General features: G+C 35.6%; 1 protein-coding gene across 1 annotated transcript in view; it reads right to left on the minus strand.

Annotated features, from left to right (window-relative positions):
- The window catches only part of LOC108908367 (adhesion G protein-coupled receptor E3-like), a 106459-nt gene that overhangs the window by 39543 nt on the left and 51120 nt on the right, over positions 1–15796 (minus strand). The window contains exon 3 of the mRNA XM_018712397.1: positions 3551–3711. Coding sequence (XP_018567913.1) covers positions 3551–3711 — 161 coding nt within the window. The remainder of the gene's footprint in view (positions 1–3550; positions 3712–15796) is intronic.

The raw sequence follows: 15796 nt of genomic DNA on the forward strand, positions 1-15796 counted from the left end.
GCGTGGTGGTAAAAGTTGGGTCAACTGTCATTACTGTCAACTTTGCGCTTATTCCGTAAACATGAATGAACATCCAAGGTACAAACAAAAAGTAATGAATGACTGAAAAGTAATATAAAATGCGTATGAAACAGAATGTGGGTTGCTGAGAAAAAAGTAAAATGTGCAAACCGAGAATCCAAATGATAACTATCAAGAAGTTCAGTGTATGATAGTGAGACGTCGCCTTGTCAAATTGAAGATTATGACAGAACATCTATACTGTTCGTTTTGCAAAGAGATCGTTTCAATTTTTGTTTCAAATTGCTATTATATTGCATTAGATCACGAAAAATGTATTTAATATTAATTATTACTACATATGTTTTCAACTAGAATAATTTTATAGTCTATAATCGAGCTATTCAAATATAGCGCGTCAGTCGAAGCGCTAAATAAAGCGTACAGTGTTGCCATATTTCCTTTCATTGGATCAGATGTTTGTTCAAATTTGTCAAAACGTTATATATTCATTCCATTATCTCAATAATTACATTGTAAATGCATATTTTTATTGTTTTAAAATGTTTAGTAATATTTAATTCTTTAATTACAATTTTATTTTCCCGATCCTAACCATTTTTAAGAGCAATATTCACGTTTGATTAAAGTTTTTGCCCCAACTCCCATAAGAGCCTGTGTATAAGAGCACAATTTTTAATATCATTTTTCAAAAAAACTACATTGGCAATCGATCTGATATTTTTACACGAGATAGTTTGCATATTTATTAACAGATTTCAATTGCTTTGAAAACTTTCTTACCATTTTTTTTTTCGGTATCGAACCTCCTTAATAATAATTGTGATAGCCCCTTTTCAAGTAAGAACTCTAAACTTTTCAATTGTATGGTTAATTTGTTTCATGCTACAAAGACTTACGCATTATTATTTGAATCGAAAACCGAGAGTCTCAATGACAAATATACTTAAACATAAGGATAGTTCGATTTTTTTCAACGTCGGGAATTTAGGTGACTTCAAATCCACAAATAAAATTTCCGGGTAATGGTTTTTATCTAATTACGAAATACGACCTTGTGGTTTTTTAAAAATTTTAGGAATCTCGAGTTTACGGCAAAATATGTACAGGGTGTGCCATTTAACACTCCCGCTGCCAATATCTCCGAAATGAAGAAATTTATTTTAGTTCCGGGAACTAGGGTTGTTAAGTCTCTCGAATAGCTTTAAATTGTAGTTAGAACTATTAGTTCAAATCTTTCTGTATAGATGGCATGGCGATACTAGAAAATTTTTTGATCCCTGATACGTGGAAATACAGTCCATCTGAAAAGCGTTAAATTTTGAGTAATTTTTGTAATATATGTTTTTCGCAATATTTGCTTGTTTTCGAGACATGTCGATTCAATATGCATTGTATGATGTATAGGAAAATCTATTATTTTGTATAAATCACACTGAGACTAAATATTCTTTCAAAATATTGTTACAGTTACAATGGTTTTATTCACACCACATACTAACTAACAAACAATAAATTATAAAAAAACATATGATCAACTACAGAAAAAAATTGTACAATGGTAAATCTTATAACTAGTACTATAGTTAAATTGAAAGGTAGGTGAAAGGTAGATAAATCTGTAATTATTGGAAATTATAGTAATTACAGTATTGTAATTATTGGTAATTATTGGAAAATAATATGTGTGATCTGTCGTACATGTTTTATTTTAAATAAATGATATGAGCCACCTATGACTGTATTTTATAATAACGTTTGATAAAATACAGTTCGTCTCTGCCCCTTATAAGATTTACCACTGTGATTTTTTTTTTCTGTAGTTGATCACTCGTTTTTTTTATAATTTATTGTTTGTTAGTTAGTATATGGTGTTAATAAAGCCATTATTACAATATTTTAAAAGAATATTTTGTCTCAGTGCGATTTAAATAAATTTTCCTGTTACATCATTGCATATTGAAGTCGACATATCTCGAAAACAAGTAACTATAGGAAAAAACTTTATTTTACAAAAATTATTCAAAATTTAACGGTCGTATCCATGTAGGAAATACAGTATATGTGAAAACAGGTATAAATTGCGATGATTTGATAACGATGATAACGATGATGAACAAGATGTAGATGATTTTATATAATTTTTTTCCTATGATTTTGTAATAAAAATATGCATATAATTTTCCAATAAAAATAGTCAATATTACCTTATATTTACTATTTACTACCTTCAGTATATTCGAAAATCCAAAAAAAAAAACAATTAGGAAAATTTTTTACGAACATTTTTTGAAATTTTTATTTTTTTTTAATTTTTTATTTTTTTGCATTGAATTAAGTTCGAATATTCATATCTACATATTAATGTATTCAATATTTGAGTGAAATTCGACAATTACGTTTGTAGAGTGAATTTATTCGCTTGTTTGGTGGCCGCGGAAGATGACTTCATGGGTTTAATATTTTTTTCCAGACAAACCATAGCTCGGACGAAAAAAGCGCAAAGTATCTTTTTTGTTCTAAAAAACTTCTTCTACAAAGCAGTATTTTTATATTTCACTATTTTGATCCCAATCCAAAATATTAAAGAAGAAGAAGAGAAAATCAAAATGTTCAAAAATATTCTGGAAATTGGTAGATTAGTGAACAATAGTTACCTCGAAAAGTTTGAATTCTGTTATGTACACGGTGGTCCATTTTGTTGATACATGCATTGGTATATTAGAAACTATAAAAGAAGGAAAATGGTTAGATGGGGACAGTTCTGTTGCTAACTTAATGGTGCTTGCAGATCGTCCTAACTCCTCAGGTTTTTGAGTTATTTTGAAAAAAGTACCTAAATGTGGCGTTTTAAAAAATCATCTGTAACTTTTTTATTTAGAAAACGCTTTTTCATTGCGACGTTTCGGCTAAGAAAAACCATCATCAACCACAAAAAACTATTTTTAACATTTTTATTAAATCTGAAACACCGCACAATTTTTCGAAATTATAAATATATGAGACTACTCCATAATAATTTCGAAATATTATTCGGCGTTGCCAGATTTACTAAAAATATTAAAATATAGATGTTTTTAGATTGTTTCTGAAATTTGTTCTTACTTATATCATTGAAACACCAAAAAAAAATGCACTATTTGCTATCAAGCTGTTGCTTAAACACTAAAAACTAAGTTATTGTATACAGGGTCGGAAAGTCCCCATGGTTCATCGGCCGTTACGTGAGAGCGATAAAGTTAGTCATAGAAATCCGTGCAATAGAGAAAGATGGCTATAATGAAGGCGTCTAATCTTCACCGCCCATTTCGCCCTTCCACAAATAAGAAGTGGATGGGCGGTGACTATTAGACGCCTTCATTATAGCCCTCTTTCTCTATCGCACGGATTTCTTGACTTTCTTTACCGCTCCACGTAACGGCCGATGAACCATGGGGACTTTCCGACCCTGTATATTCAATTCTGAAAATATACTATTTCCTCTTTCAATTGTTCAACTATCCCTAATTAATCTTATATTGGGCCCTACCTGACGAAATTCTTCGCGATATGGTTATCGGTGGTGGGCACCAGGTGCAGGCCCGTCCTGAACTGGTTGTGCATGTTGTGCGTCATCAGCAGCATCCAGCAGAACACGCAGAGGCGAGCGTACTGCAACGCGAACGCCAGCGCTATGCACAGCTCGGAATCCTGAAACAGAAAAAAAAAGTACAGCTGGATCTCGTTGAATAAACAACGTTTCCGGATTTGATGGATTGTCCGAACGCGGTGGGATTCGAGCGATCGCTAAATGAGGGCTACAGGAAAAACGGGGGGATTAGTGGGTAAAGCGATTGTTTTGTTTCGCGATGTACATCAGCGCGATAGGCTTCGTCGCAGAGTGCCCTGCTTTAATCGAATCAAAACACGGCGAAGCTTATTCTTTTGGTATGTGTGGCGTATTGCATTCGTAAAAGATTTGTGTAAAATTACACATTAAGGTCACTAAGTCATTGGTAGTTTGTAAAATTACTTTATTTTCTGCAGAGCAGAATCCAATTTGTTTAACTTTAAATTAGTTCCGATCCGGCCATATATCCCACTATTCCCTGCCCCCAACGAACGCGTCGGAAGTAGTGAAAAAGGGCCGCAATAAAAGACTTTCCACTTGTTCCAAACTTCCATAAATAATTCATATCCCGCCCGACCGCGCATCTCTAAATTTAAAATATCGCCGAACTTTAAGCCGCTGCAAAGTCGCAGACGTATTAATTAAGTGGGCAATAAGTTTTTCCGACGATATCAATTCGTTAAGTCGATTCTCGGGCTCTGGTTTAATTAAAAATTTCGCCGGGCCGCAAGAGGTTCTAAATGGCGAGCCAGGGGGAGGCCGTGTCTTCGGAGAATGGCTTATATTGGGAGAAAATGAAATTTTCATAAGAAAAGCTCTTATATTTCAACGGTGAGGGGCAAATTGGATATTTCAATGGAACTGCTTCCTTTAAGAGGGTTCTATATCCCGCTATATTGACAATGTTTTAGTAAAGCTAATTCGATTTATTAAAAATTTGCTACAGTCTGTTTGGAACTGAAAGAGAGTAATAAAACCCCGAGATAAGGACCGGCCATGGGCGTGGTAATATTTCGTTTTAGGTAATTATCGGGCAACACTAATGCTATCAGATAATGGGTGTACATTAATATATTTTACTGGATACATCATAGGGCAGAAGCCAGTGTATTGTGACAGATCAATCCAGTCTTAGAGCTGAATATACGAAGACGTGCTAGTTGCAGTAGAGTAAAATTCGACTTGTGTTTAGTGACTATTGTGCCAGTGGATATAATATTGTTTGGGTAAAATGTGGAGCTTATCAGATTACGTACCTGCTAAACGCGTGAAAAGATGTGCGCTGTCTCAGAATGAGAAAATTATTATATTAAATGTATTTAATGCATTGAAACACTAAAATCCTACCAACAGTGTTAACGACATCGTGGAAAAGTGTTCCAAAATGACAGGGATTGGAAAATCGACTATCTACAGACTTTTAAAGGAAACAAAAAATGAACAAGATACTGTAAATCCCCCAAAATCATCTACGGGGGGTCAGAAGTCGTTATAGATGATTTCTTCAAAAATGTCATTCGCAGAAAAGTACACTCATTTTATTTTAAAAAAGAAATACCAACGCTAAACAAAATTTTAAGTGAACTTTCAGAGGACGATTTGCCAAAAATCAGTGGAAGCAAATTATGGGCCGTCTTACGAGAGTTGAATTTTTGCTGGGAAAAGCAGAACAGGAAGTCAGTTCTTATCGATAAAGATGAAATTATTTGTTGGCGAAGATCCTACTTAAGATCAATTAGAAAATACACCGTGATGACGAAGGGAGGAATATTTATTATCTAGACGAAACTTGGGTCAACGAGGGATATACTGTAACAAAAGTATGGCAAGATAAAAATGTGAAAAGTTTTCGACAAGCATTTTTGGATGGACTTTCAACGGGGTTCAAGGCACCTTCAGGTAAAGGGCGAAGATTAATAGTGACACATATAGATAGTGCCAGTGGTTTTGTAGATGGCGGTTTACTTTTATTTGAATCTAAAAATACAGGTGACTATCACGAAGACATGAACGCAGATGTTTTCGAAGAGTATTTTACACAGATGTTGGATCTTATTCCTCCGGGGTATGTAACTGTCACGGATAATGCCAGTTACCATTCACGGCAGACCCAGTGGACGCCTACGACTGCTTGGAGGAAAGCCGATATAATTCAATGGTTATCCGGAAAAAACATTTCTTTTGAAACAAATATGGTGAAAAAGGAACTTTTGACACTTGTCAATCTTAATAAAGATCAGAAAAAATATGTTATCGATGAAACGACAACAAATCCCCAAATAACGGTACTACGGTTACCACCTTATCACTGTGAACTTAACCCAATCGAATTAGTCTGGGCGCAGGTAAAAGGAGATGTAGCCCGAAATAATACGACGTTTAAATTAAGTGACGTGAAAATTTTGTTAAAAATTTCCTTGGAACGAGTAACTGCAGATAATTGGCGAAGATGTATACATCATGTACAAAAAGAAGAGGAGAAAATGTGGGAACTCGATAATTTAATTGACGTTACTGTGGAACCTATCGTTATCAATCTAGGAGACGAAGATAATTCATCAGAATATTTAGAGGATGAATTTTAATATACCTACTTTTTTATTTTCTTTATTGTACATTTATACAACACTACATTTACTCACCATAATTTGAATTTTCAAAATACATATATTTTTGTGTGGAATAAAAGTCTATTCATTAAATTTAAATAAATATTTTGATAATAATATTGAATAATTTTATTTGAATTACTAAAAACACTCTTAGCCCGGTTATGATGCTTAAATTAGCCTCATGTTTTGAAATGCTGTTTTTATATTGTTTACTTATAAGAGAAATGGACCGAGAAATTGAAGCGGCATAGACAAAGACGGATTGTCGGGGATTAAATTTTAGCTACCTGTTACAATTTAGTACAACCCGGTCACACAAAGTTTTTTTAAAAGTACATCTATACCGATAATACATAATATAAAAATATAATTGAATGTAAGCACCAGTACTACATTTATTTACGATTTGCATACATAATAAGCATTTATTACTCTCTTTCATTTCTAAACAGACTATAACCGAGAAAGACGTTTTGTACAGAGTGCGTCTGAAATCGGTATACTAAACTAAAATTTACGTGTGCTAAACAGCGCTGGTCAGGAAAGAACTAAAATAGATTCGGTCGATGAAGTAGCAAAAATGGTACCAGTGTATGTAGAGCCAAACGTAAGAGGATTGAAGCAAAAATACCTTATATGAAAATTGCACCCCTGAGGCGATATACCCTCTTAAAGGAGGGGATTGAAATTCACATTTTATTTTTTTTCTTTAACATTAGGAATGCTAGAGACACGAAACTTGGTACGAGCATCCTACTAATAAAGAGACAACTTTTCAATATTTGTTCGGTCATTGGCGAATTTTGTAAAGGAGTGAAACAGTCAAACCCCATTGCAATATTTTATTAGAAATTTTTTATATGATGCAAATTATTTATTTAAAAATATTTATTGGGAAGACTAATTTATTGCGCAACTTTTTTACCTCTTGTAATTTTTCGATAAAACCGATAGTTTTCTAGTAAAAAAATTAGATGCGTCATCGTTCACTAAAGGGGAAAATTTGTAAAAATAAAGTAGGCGGATGTCACAACAAATAAATTGTTATTTATCATATTAATAAATTGACACTTTCTGTCAATAAGCAGGTAATTTAATAATAACATGAAAAATAATTTGCTAAAGTTATTTATCTGAAATAAAATTTAATACAAACGAAAAACAAGAAATGCAAAATTAAATTTAAAGAATATTCTCGAAATAATTTCCATTTTGGTGTAAGCATAACCTAATACGTCTGTTGAAGTTATAACGCACTCGCACAAAGAATTTTTGGTTACTGCGAAGGTCATCTGCTGCCTGAAATAATCTTAAGCGCAGTTCTTCTAAGGAGGCAACAGGAGTGGCATAAAAAATACTTTTCATGTGTCCCCACAAAAAGAAATCCATAGGCGTTAGGTCAGGTGAACGTGCAGGCCAACAAACAGGGGCATCACGACCAATCCAGCGATTCGGGTAATTTAAATTTAACCATTCTCTAACGGCAAGTGTACTATGTGCAGGCGCCCCATCGTGCATATACCACATCAGCTGACGTGTAGCGAGGGGTACATCCTGAAGTAATGTTGAAAGAATTTCGTTCAAAAATATGATACTCGGTCGCTCCAAGCCTGTGTGGAAGAATAAAAGGACCTACCAGAGTATTTCCTACAATTCCCATACAAACGTTTAAACTGAAATTATGTTGACATCTTGAAACAAATATTTCATGAGTATTTTCTTCCGACCATGAATGAACATTATGAAGGTTTACTGCACCTACTCTAGGAAAATTTGCTTCATCGATGAAAAGTATATTCATTAGGAAATTTAAGTCATGCCTGGAAATATTAATGTACCATTGACAAAAATCCACGCGGTTAGGTAAATCTTCAATTATTGCACGGGTTGATGGTGAAAAGGGTATAAAAGATTTTCATGAGCTACATTCCACACAAGACTGTGAGAAACTTGCAGTTGCCTGGACACCTGTCTTGTGCTTGTACCACAGTCTTGTCTAGATGTTCCAGTATAGCTTCGTCAGTTTCAACAGTTCGGACATTACGGCTTCTTCCAGCACCCTCACGATTGGGCTGAATTTTACCAGTTTCGCGAAGGCTTCTTTCTGTAGCGGTATAATCTTACTGTAGCGTTACTATTTTTTCTGGATTCGAAAAACACTTGGAGCATGTCGCCATATTCGTCATCAATATTATTTGCCATAATTATTCTGATAATAAATTATTCAATTGGTACTAATTATTAGTTGTCAATTTATTAATATGATAAATAACAATTTAGATCTTTTGAAGACGAAAAAAAAGTACTTTACTATTTTCTCGTGGAAAGGAATGGAAAAAAGTTATAAGCGAAAAACGTGAATTTACGTAAAAATTATACAATTAACCAGCCTGTAAACAAACAATCTTCCCCCCCATTTTTATGACTGTGGAAACTAATGTGTTATTATACATAATATTTAGCATCTATACTATAGTAATAAATTCAGCTTGCCGAAACAAAAAGTTGCGTCCAACTCTATTATTTCCTGACCTATCCTGCAGCTCTCGGATATGAACCCTAACGACACCGATATCTTCATGGCCATAAGCTCGTATTAAAAGCGGGGAGATATTTTAAAGCGAATGCCTTACAGACAGACGCTCATCGCCTTAATCGTATTATATTCCCATTTCTCAACATCAATTTCCTCGTGGTAGTGTCAAAAAATGGAAGCAAACGAACCGGACGAGAGCAATCTCCAAAAACGGTTTTACGGTTGATTCGTTCCTCCAAAGTCTCCAATTAGAGACAAGAGAGATAAAAATTTCGCCATATACCCCGCTTTTACGATTATCTAATATTCCATTTGATCCCGAAAAAAGCCTTTTAAGGAGCGTTTATTGGAGTTGTTCGTATTACGTTCGTTAAAAAAGTATTGACGAGCGGTGGAAAGCTTTAATGTGATACGGCGTGGAAATGGAAATGATGTACGGGGTGTCCTTGAAATAGGTATACAACAGACGATCGAATCGTTGCCACTAGTCGAATTCTATACAGGGTGATTTTGAATAGAGTAGCACAAACGCTACCAGTGCATCTAGATGAAAAAATAAGGCGAATGAACTAAATATACCTTAGACAAAAGTTGCACTCCTGAGGAATTACAGGGTCTTGAATGTTGTAGAGCCAACCAATATTTCCTTCAATTTATCTTGAACGATGTGGCGTAAATCATTTATATTCGGTACTGACATTTGTTCTGTGCGGACACATACTTTCTATTAATATTGTTTAAATATGTTCACCAGAGGCAACAAACATTTTTTCTCTTTTGCATTTTTTCGATAAACGCGATATTTTTTTTAGGTAGATAATTTACGAAAAACAAACTTCGGAAATTTTACAGCGCCAATGGTTGCAGTAACAAACACATCAACACACCATTCTGTAATAGCAAAAAAAACGCCTTTCTCGTAAAGTAATTTTAATAAATTTATTTAGGAGTATTCTTTATGTAACAAATAAAATTATTTTAAGTGTCTAATTTAAGCAATAATATCTAATTTAATACAACCTACTGTAATCTCGAATGTAATACTACAACATAACGTTATTTTAAAGTAAAAGTTTTATAAAGAATTTTTTGAAAGTAGTTCCCACTTTCCTTTGAACACAATCTAACACGATTTGTTTGAGGATTTCCTGCTTAAATTGATAAGTATGGAGATACTTCGCCAACACCATACTTGCTCCTGGTAAGTAAACAATTTGCTATTTTTGTGTTGATGTGTCAGTGTCATCAACGGTTTCAAATAATAGTTGTTTAATTATGGCAAATTTTACTAACAATGAGTATGTTGATATGCTCCAAGTATTTTTTGAATGTCACAAAAATTGTGCTGCCGCAACAAGACAAACTTTTTCAGCTGTGGAAAGAAGGTTGCGAGAAACTGGCCAAATTCAACCTAAGCGTGACAAAGACGGTATATCAGAAATGTAAACCTTGAAGAAGCTATACTAGTAGTATAGCAGTGGGGATTCCAGACCACTTCAAGGTCACCACCGGGCTGCCGCCATCCGAAGCTAGCACCAGGTCTCCAGCAGCAGCTCCATGGTCACGCTGAAGAAGTGTCAGTGGGGTGCGGGGGTGGGGTATCTGGAATGCAGAAGAAGAAGCCGGGGTCCGTCATCGGCAATGACCACCAGGAGGTCGGCATCGAGGAGCGTGACGTCAGAGGCGGCACCAGGCGCGTGCATGAGCAGCGGCGGGGGGCAGCGGGGGGCAGGCGCGTGGGGCGGCAGCGGGGTGCCGGCGTGCGGGGTAGCAGCGCGATGCCGGCTTCCGACAGCGGGATGCCCGCGTCATAGGGGGGAGCAGGCGGCCGTATACGGCCAGCGATGCTGGAAGCCGGCAGCGGGCTGCGGGGGGCGGCGGTGGCAACGGCGACGGCCTCTTGGTATAAATCTTTTTGTTATAAGGTAGAAAATATAAGAAACCTGATAGTTAAAAAATGGCAACATGGTAACGTAAGCGGTCTGTAATATTTATCGAGCTAAGTAAACAGTCTCAAGCCCCCCAAGGTTATAATTCTGCATGTTAGCGAGTTATCTGTGACACTAATATAAATATTGCGCTGATTTATTACATGGATTCTCAGAACATAACTTCAAGCGTGAGGAATTAAACGTATGTGATAGACAGTTTGCAAGAGGAGATAGTTTAAAGCGGCACATGTGTATCCATAATCAGCAGACAGAAGAGGTAACAAACGTAGGAGAAGAACATAACTTGAAGCGAAAGCGGGTACTGCTGTTTGCCGACTGCTTTAAGCATGTCACCACAAGTTTGTCTAGAGTCTGGAGACTGGAGCGCTGTATAAACATTAAAGGATGGTGGTAATAAATAATGTGATAAGTTATTATGTTGTTGTTATTTCTTGATAAGAACATGGTTCTATAGCGGATTTCGGCTAAACACAAAGAGCGGAATGTGTGGATGATTATGATGGTGTCATAGTCATGAGGTCATCTATTTTTCAGTGGCGACAGCGAGTGCAGGCCTCTTAGTACCAATCATTTGTTATAAGGGAGAAAATATAAGAAACGAGCGCGCCTGGGTTTAAGATAACAACATGATGATGTAACTTTCCTGGAATATGGCCACAGCTGTGTATGACTAATACCAGATAANTGTCACTGTTGGAATCTATTCCTTTATTCTCTCAATTTTATTTTCAATTCATATAATTATTACACTAAACTCTAAAAAGGTAAACATCTTGTACAATTGCGGTCGGTCAGGATCAGTAGAACAGAGCGAAAACAGTCAAACACAATGTCTGAAATGAGGGAACAAATGTATGGGTCTGCTTACATATTTAAAAAAATAATAAAAATGAAAAAAATGCAGAACGAAGGGAAGAAAAAAGAGATGACAAATTAGCCTGTAATTCCTCAGGAGTGCAACTTTTGTCTAAGGTATATTTAGTTCATTCGCCTTATTTTTTCATCTAGATGCACTGGTAGCGTTTGTGCTACTCTATTCAAAATCACCCTGTATACTTACAAGGTAACCGTCGAGGTGTCCGAGGAACTTCGTATATGAAGTCGCTCTTCGTTTGTATTTTAACGAAAGAAACAACCCCATTTTCACTGTAAACAGCAACTAATCCCTAGTCCCGTTCGTCCGTTTTTAGCGTCTCCTGGTCGTTACTGACCCACGTAACCCAAAAATAGAATAATTAGGACGCTGAGGATAAGACAATTCCCTCTCATCGCGTCAAACCTTAAGCCGCAAGCTTCCAGCCGACAACGCCAGAAAATGCGGCACAGATAGTAGGTATAATGCGATTGACGTTAAACAGAGCCCGAGTGCTATATTTGATTAGTTTATCGTCGAGTTCACAGTTCACGACAGCCGGCGGACCATTGTGGGTCGCTGCTGAAGTAGGAGATAGGATTGTCAAGAAGGCAAATCGTGTTTTCTGGCTATACGCCGGATTGCCACTTGCTTTGAGCACAGAGCTTCGGGCCGTGCTAGGATCTAATTCGATTATCTGCATTGAGAATTGCATAAATGCGTGTTTCTGCGTTTTCTTTTTAAAGCTAAAGAGATAAAAAGAAAAACACCTGTGAGAAATTAGTTTTCTTCAAATAAGGTATTGAATATATTTTTATAAAATGCCACTGCAATATTTTTCAAATACATAAATGAGGGATATGATTGTTGTCTAAGTAGTGAAGTAGGAAAGATGAAAAAAAAAGCCACCGCAACATACTCTTTGTTATCTACTTTATGGTTAATCAATCTGAAGCCATTTTCAGGCTGCGATAAGCATCTAGAAATTGCCAGAATTTGCAAAATTGGCAGAAATTTTTTCAATTGGTTAGGACCGCCACAAATTAGTGCATTTCAATAGGTAATACTGGAACATGTGCATTAAGCTTATCAAGAACATTACCCGCAAAATAGTCAGTAAATATATTCAGGTTTATTAAACCTGTGGTTATTAATATTTAGAACAGGCCACCCTGCCTTTTTTTGGTCTGTTGAAATTCTTATTAACTATATTCTAGTGCTTTTATTTTATATTATTTTTTTCATGGATAATATATTGTTTGATACTTATACAGTACGGCCTAAAGTATGGAATAAATTCAGTAAAAACGAAACAAATTTTGTCTAGGAAAAATCCTGAACAGGTCGATTTTTAATTTAAAAAATACATATTTTAGCATAAAAGGAGATTTTCAACCGTCATTTATTTTCGAGTAATGCCGTCATCGACATTTTTTTTTAAATAGCAACCCCCTATTTTTTTTCTTGATTCTGAAAGATCGTTTCATTGTCGATCCGACAGTATTAAAATGTTGCCATCTTACATAGGAAAGTTTTCGAGTAAATGACGATTGAATGTTAGAAAACCCAAATCAATTAAAATAAAGCAAAATTATCAATTTTAGTTTTTCGAAATGCCTGAAGTTTTTTATAGATCGTAGGTGTAAATCTTTACAAAGTGTCACTGTCATACCGACTTTCTAAGTATTGTAAGCGATATAAAAATTATTGTTGAATTTAAAGTATTATGGCACATTTAACTGTCACACAAAGAATTGAAATTTTAATTCTTATCGGATGCGGGGATAAGACTAGAACGCAGCAGGAAGTTTGCGATTTATTTAATGAAAAACATCCAGATCGCCGTATCAGCCAATCAACAGTCAGTAAGATAGAATCTAAATTTAGAGAAACTGGCAATGTTGTAGATATTCCAAAACCTGGACGTCCAAGCGTTAGTGAAGATCACAAACAGAACATTTTGATAAGTATGGTAGATAATCCTCATAATACTTCACGATTGGTTGCATTAAACAATGAAATTAGTCAGACCACAGTGCTACGTATCCTGAGGCAGGAAAAATATCATCCCTACAAAATTCAACTTGTGCAGGAACTCAATGAAGACGATCCCGACCGCCGCTTACACTTTTGTGAAATTATGATGGATTTATGTCAAGTAAATAGAGATTTACACCGGCAAATACTTTTTTCAGACGAGGCCACGTTTTGTCTCAATGGTACAGTGAACCGTCAAACTTGCAGGTATTGGAGTCGGGAAAATCCTCATTGGATGGCAGAGACACATACCCAACACCCACAGAAATTAAATGTGTGGGCTGGAATAGTTGACAACAGAATAGTAGGGCCTTTCTTCTTTGAAGGAACCCTTACAGGAGAAAGATATTTAGAGTTTTTACAAAATGACCTTGTTCCAGCGCTTGCAGTAATTTTTCCTAACGATAATGACCCTGATATTCCTGATGACACCATATGGTTTCAGCAAGACGGTGCACCTCCGCACTATGCGCGCCCTGTTCGAGATTTTCTGGACAATTGTTTTCCTAGGAGGTGGATCGGCAGACGAGGACCGATAGAATGGCCCGCGAGATCCCCAGATCTTACACCCCTGGACTATTTCTTATGGGGCTACTTAAAGTCCAAAGTGTACGTTAATAGACCACATAATTTAGAAGAACTCCAAAATTGTATTATAGATGAAATACACAGAGTTACCCCAGAAATAATTCATAATGTGCAAGAAGAATTTCTACACAGACTTGCGTATTGTCAAGAAGTCGGTGGGTGGCAATTCGAACACTTAATTTAGGTAGAAAACTTAATGAATTGTATTTGCTTGACATAGGAATTGTTATTTTTTTAATGAATAAAATTTACGTTTTCTAACATTCAATCGTCATTTACTCGAAAACTTTCCTATGTAAGATGGCAACATTTTAATACTGTCGGATCGACAATGAAACGATCTTTCAGAATCAAGAAAAAAAATAGGGGGTTGCTATTTAAAAAAAATGTCGATGACGTCATTACTCGAAAACAAATGACGGTTGAAAATCGCCTTTTATGCTAAAATATGTATTTTTTAAATTAAAAATCGACCTGTTCGAGGATTTTTCCGAAAAAGAATTTGTTTCGTTTTTACTGAATTTATTCCATACTTTAGGCGCGTACTGTATATTTTTTGAATTTTATGTTGCCTATTGTCCAGTCGAATTAAATCATACAGCCTGAAAAGTTAAAAAAAATATTGGTAGAGGTTTGATTGCACCACATGTCGCTGAAGGGTATGTAGAATGATAATATCAAAAAACTAACTCGAAAGAAGTCACGCTAAGTTGGCAAATTGCAAATAAGCAAAGCAAAATTATTTGTTTTTCATTTTTTTTTACTTTTATTATCAAAAAGCTTTACATTGATAGTTCGTGTAATAAGCGCGCTAGCAGCAGTAAAAGTTAAAGTTAATACACCCTTTCTTTAATTGTCTCTAAAATCCCTGTCCGATACATCCAATAGTTAATAAACAATTAACATTATAAAAAAGATATCTTCTGAACAAAGAGGCATAGCTCTATTTAATGCAAAAAGAGTGAATTCCCGAGCGGCTTTTCCTGACCCTGGAACAATTTCTGTATAACGCTGTTTTGCACGTTCTACTTTGTTAGTTGTAAAGGGCAACTTAATTTCAACTTTCCGAAATTTTTCTTTTTTGAATCGAAGTATTTGGATATTCATGAAAATATCCCAAGACCGTAATTTCATTTCCATCATCAGCTGTTACAGGACTCGGAACATTCTTCTTGCTGTTAACTTCCCCAAACCCCAAAAAGTTTGATTCAATCTTCCTAAATTTCTCTTTTGTCATTGCTGGTATAGTCTTTCCGATCTCAATTGAAAAACCAAGAGGTTGACAGTATGTACCAGGTTCGATCGCTGACGCAGTAACTCGGCATTGAAATATTTGAAAAACTTATTCCCATATTTATTTAGCCATAACCATATACAGGTTTGGTCGCAGAAGAATGAGCGCGCGGGCGAACGCGGCACAAACACAGCCGCACTGGGCGACCTGGCCATAAATTCAGTTGCCGACTAGCAGTGCAATGCAGCAATGCGGAATTTGGTTTGAGTCAGGTAATTTTAATTTATTGTAGGCACCTTCTATTAATCATTCATATTACAATTGTTAAAGGGAGATATTTTGTTTACTAATAT

This window comes from Anoplophora glabripennis, unplaced genomic scaffold (genome assembly GCF_000390285.2).
Source record: "Anoplophora glabripennis isolate ALB-LARVAE unplaced genomic scaffold, Agla_2.0 scaffold347, whole genome shotgun sequence".
In the NCBI taxonomy this organism is placed as follows: domain Eukaryota; kingdom Metazoa; phylum Arthropoda; class Insecta; order Coleoptera; family Cerambycidae; genus Anoplophora; species Anoplophora glabripennis.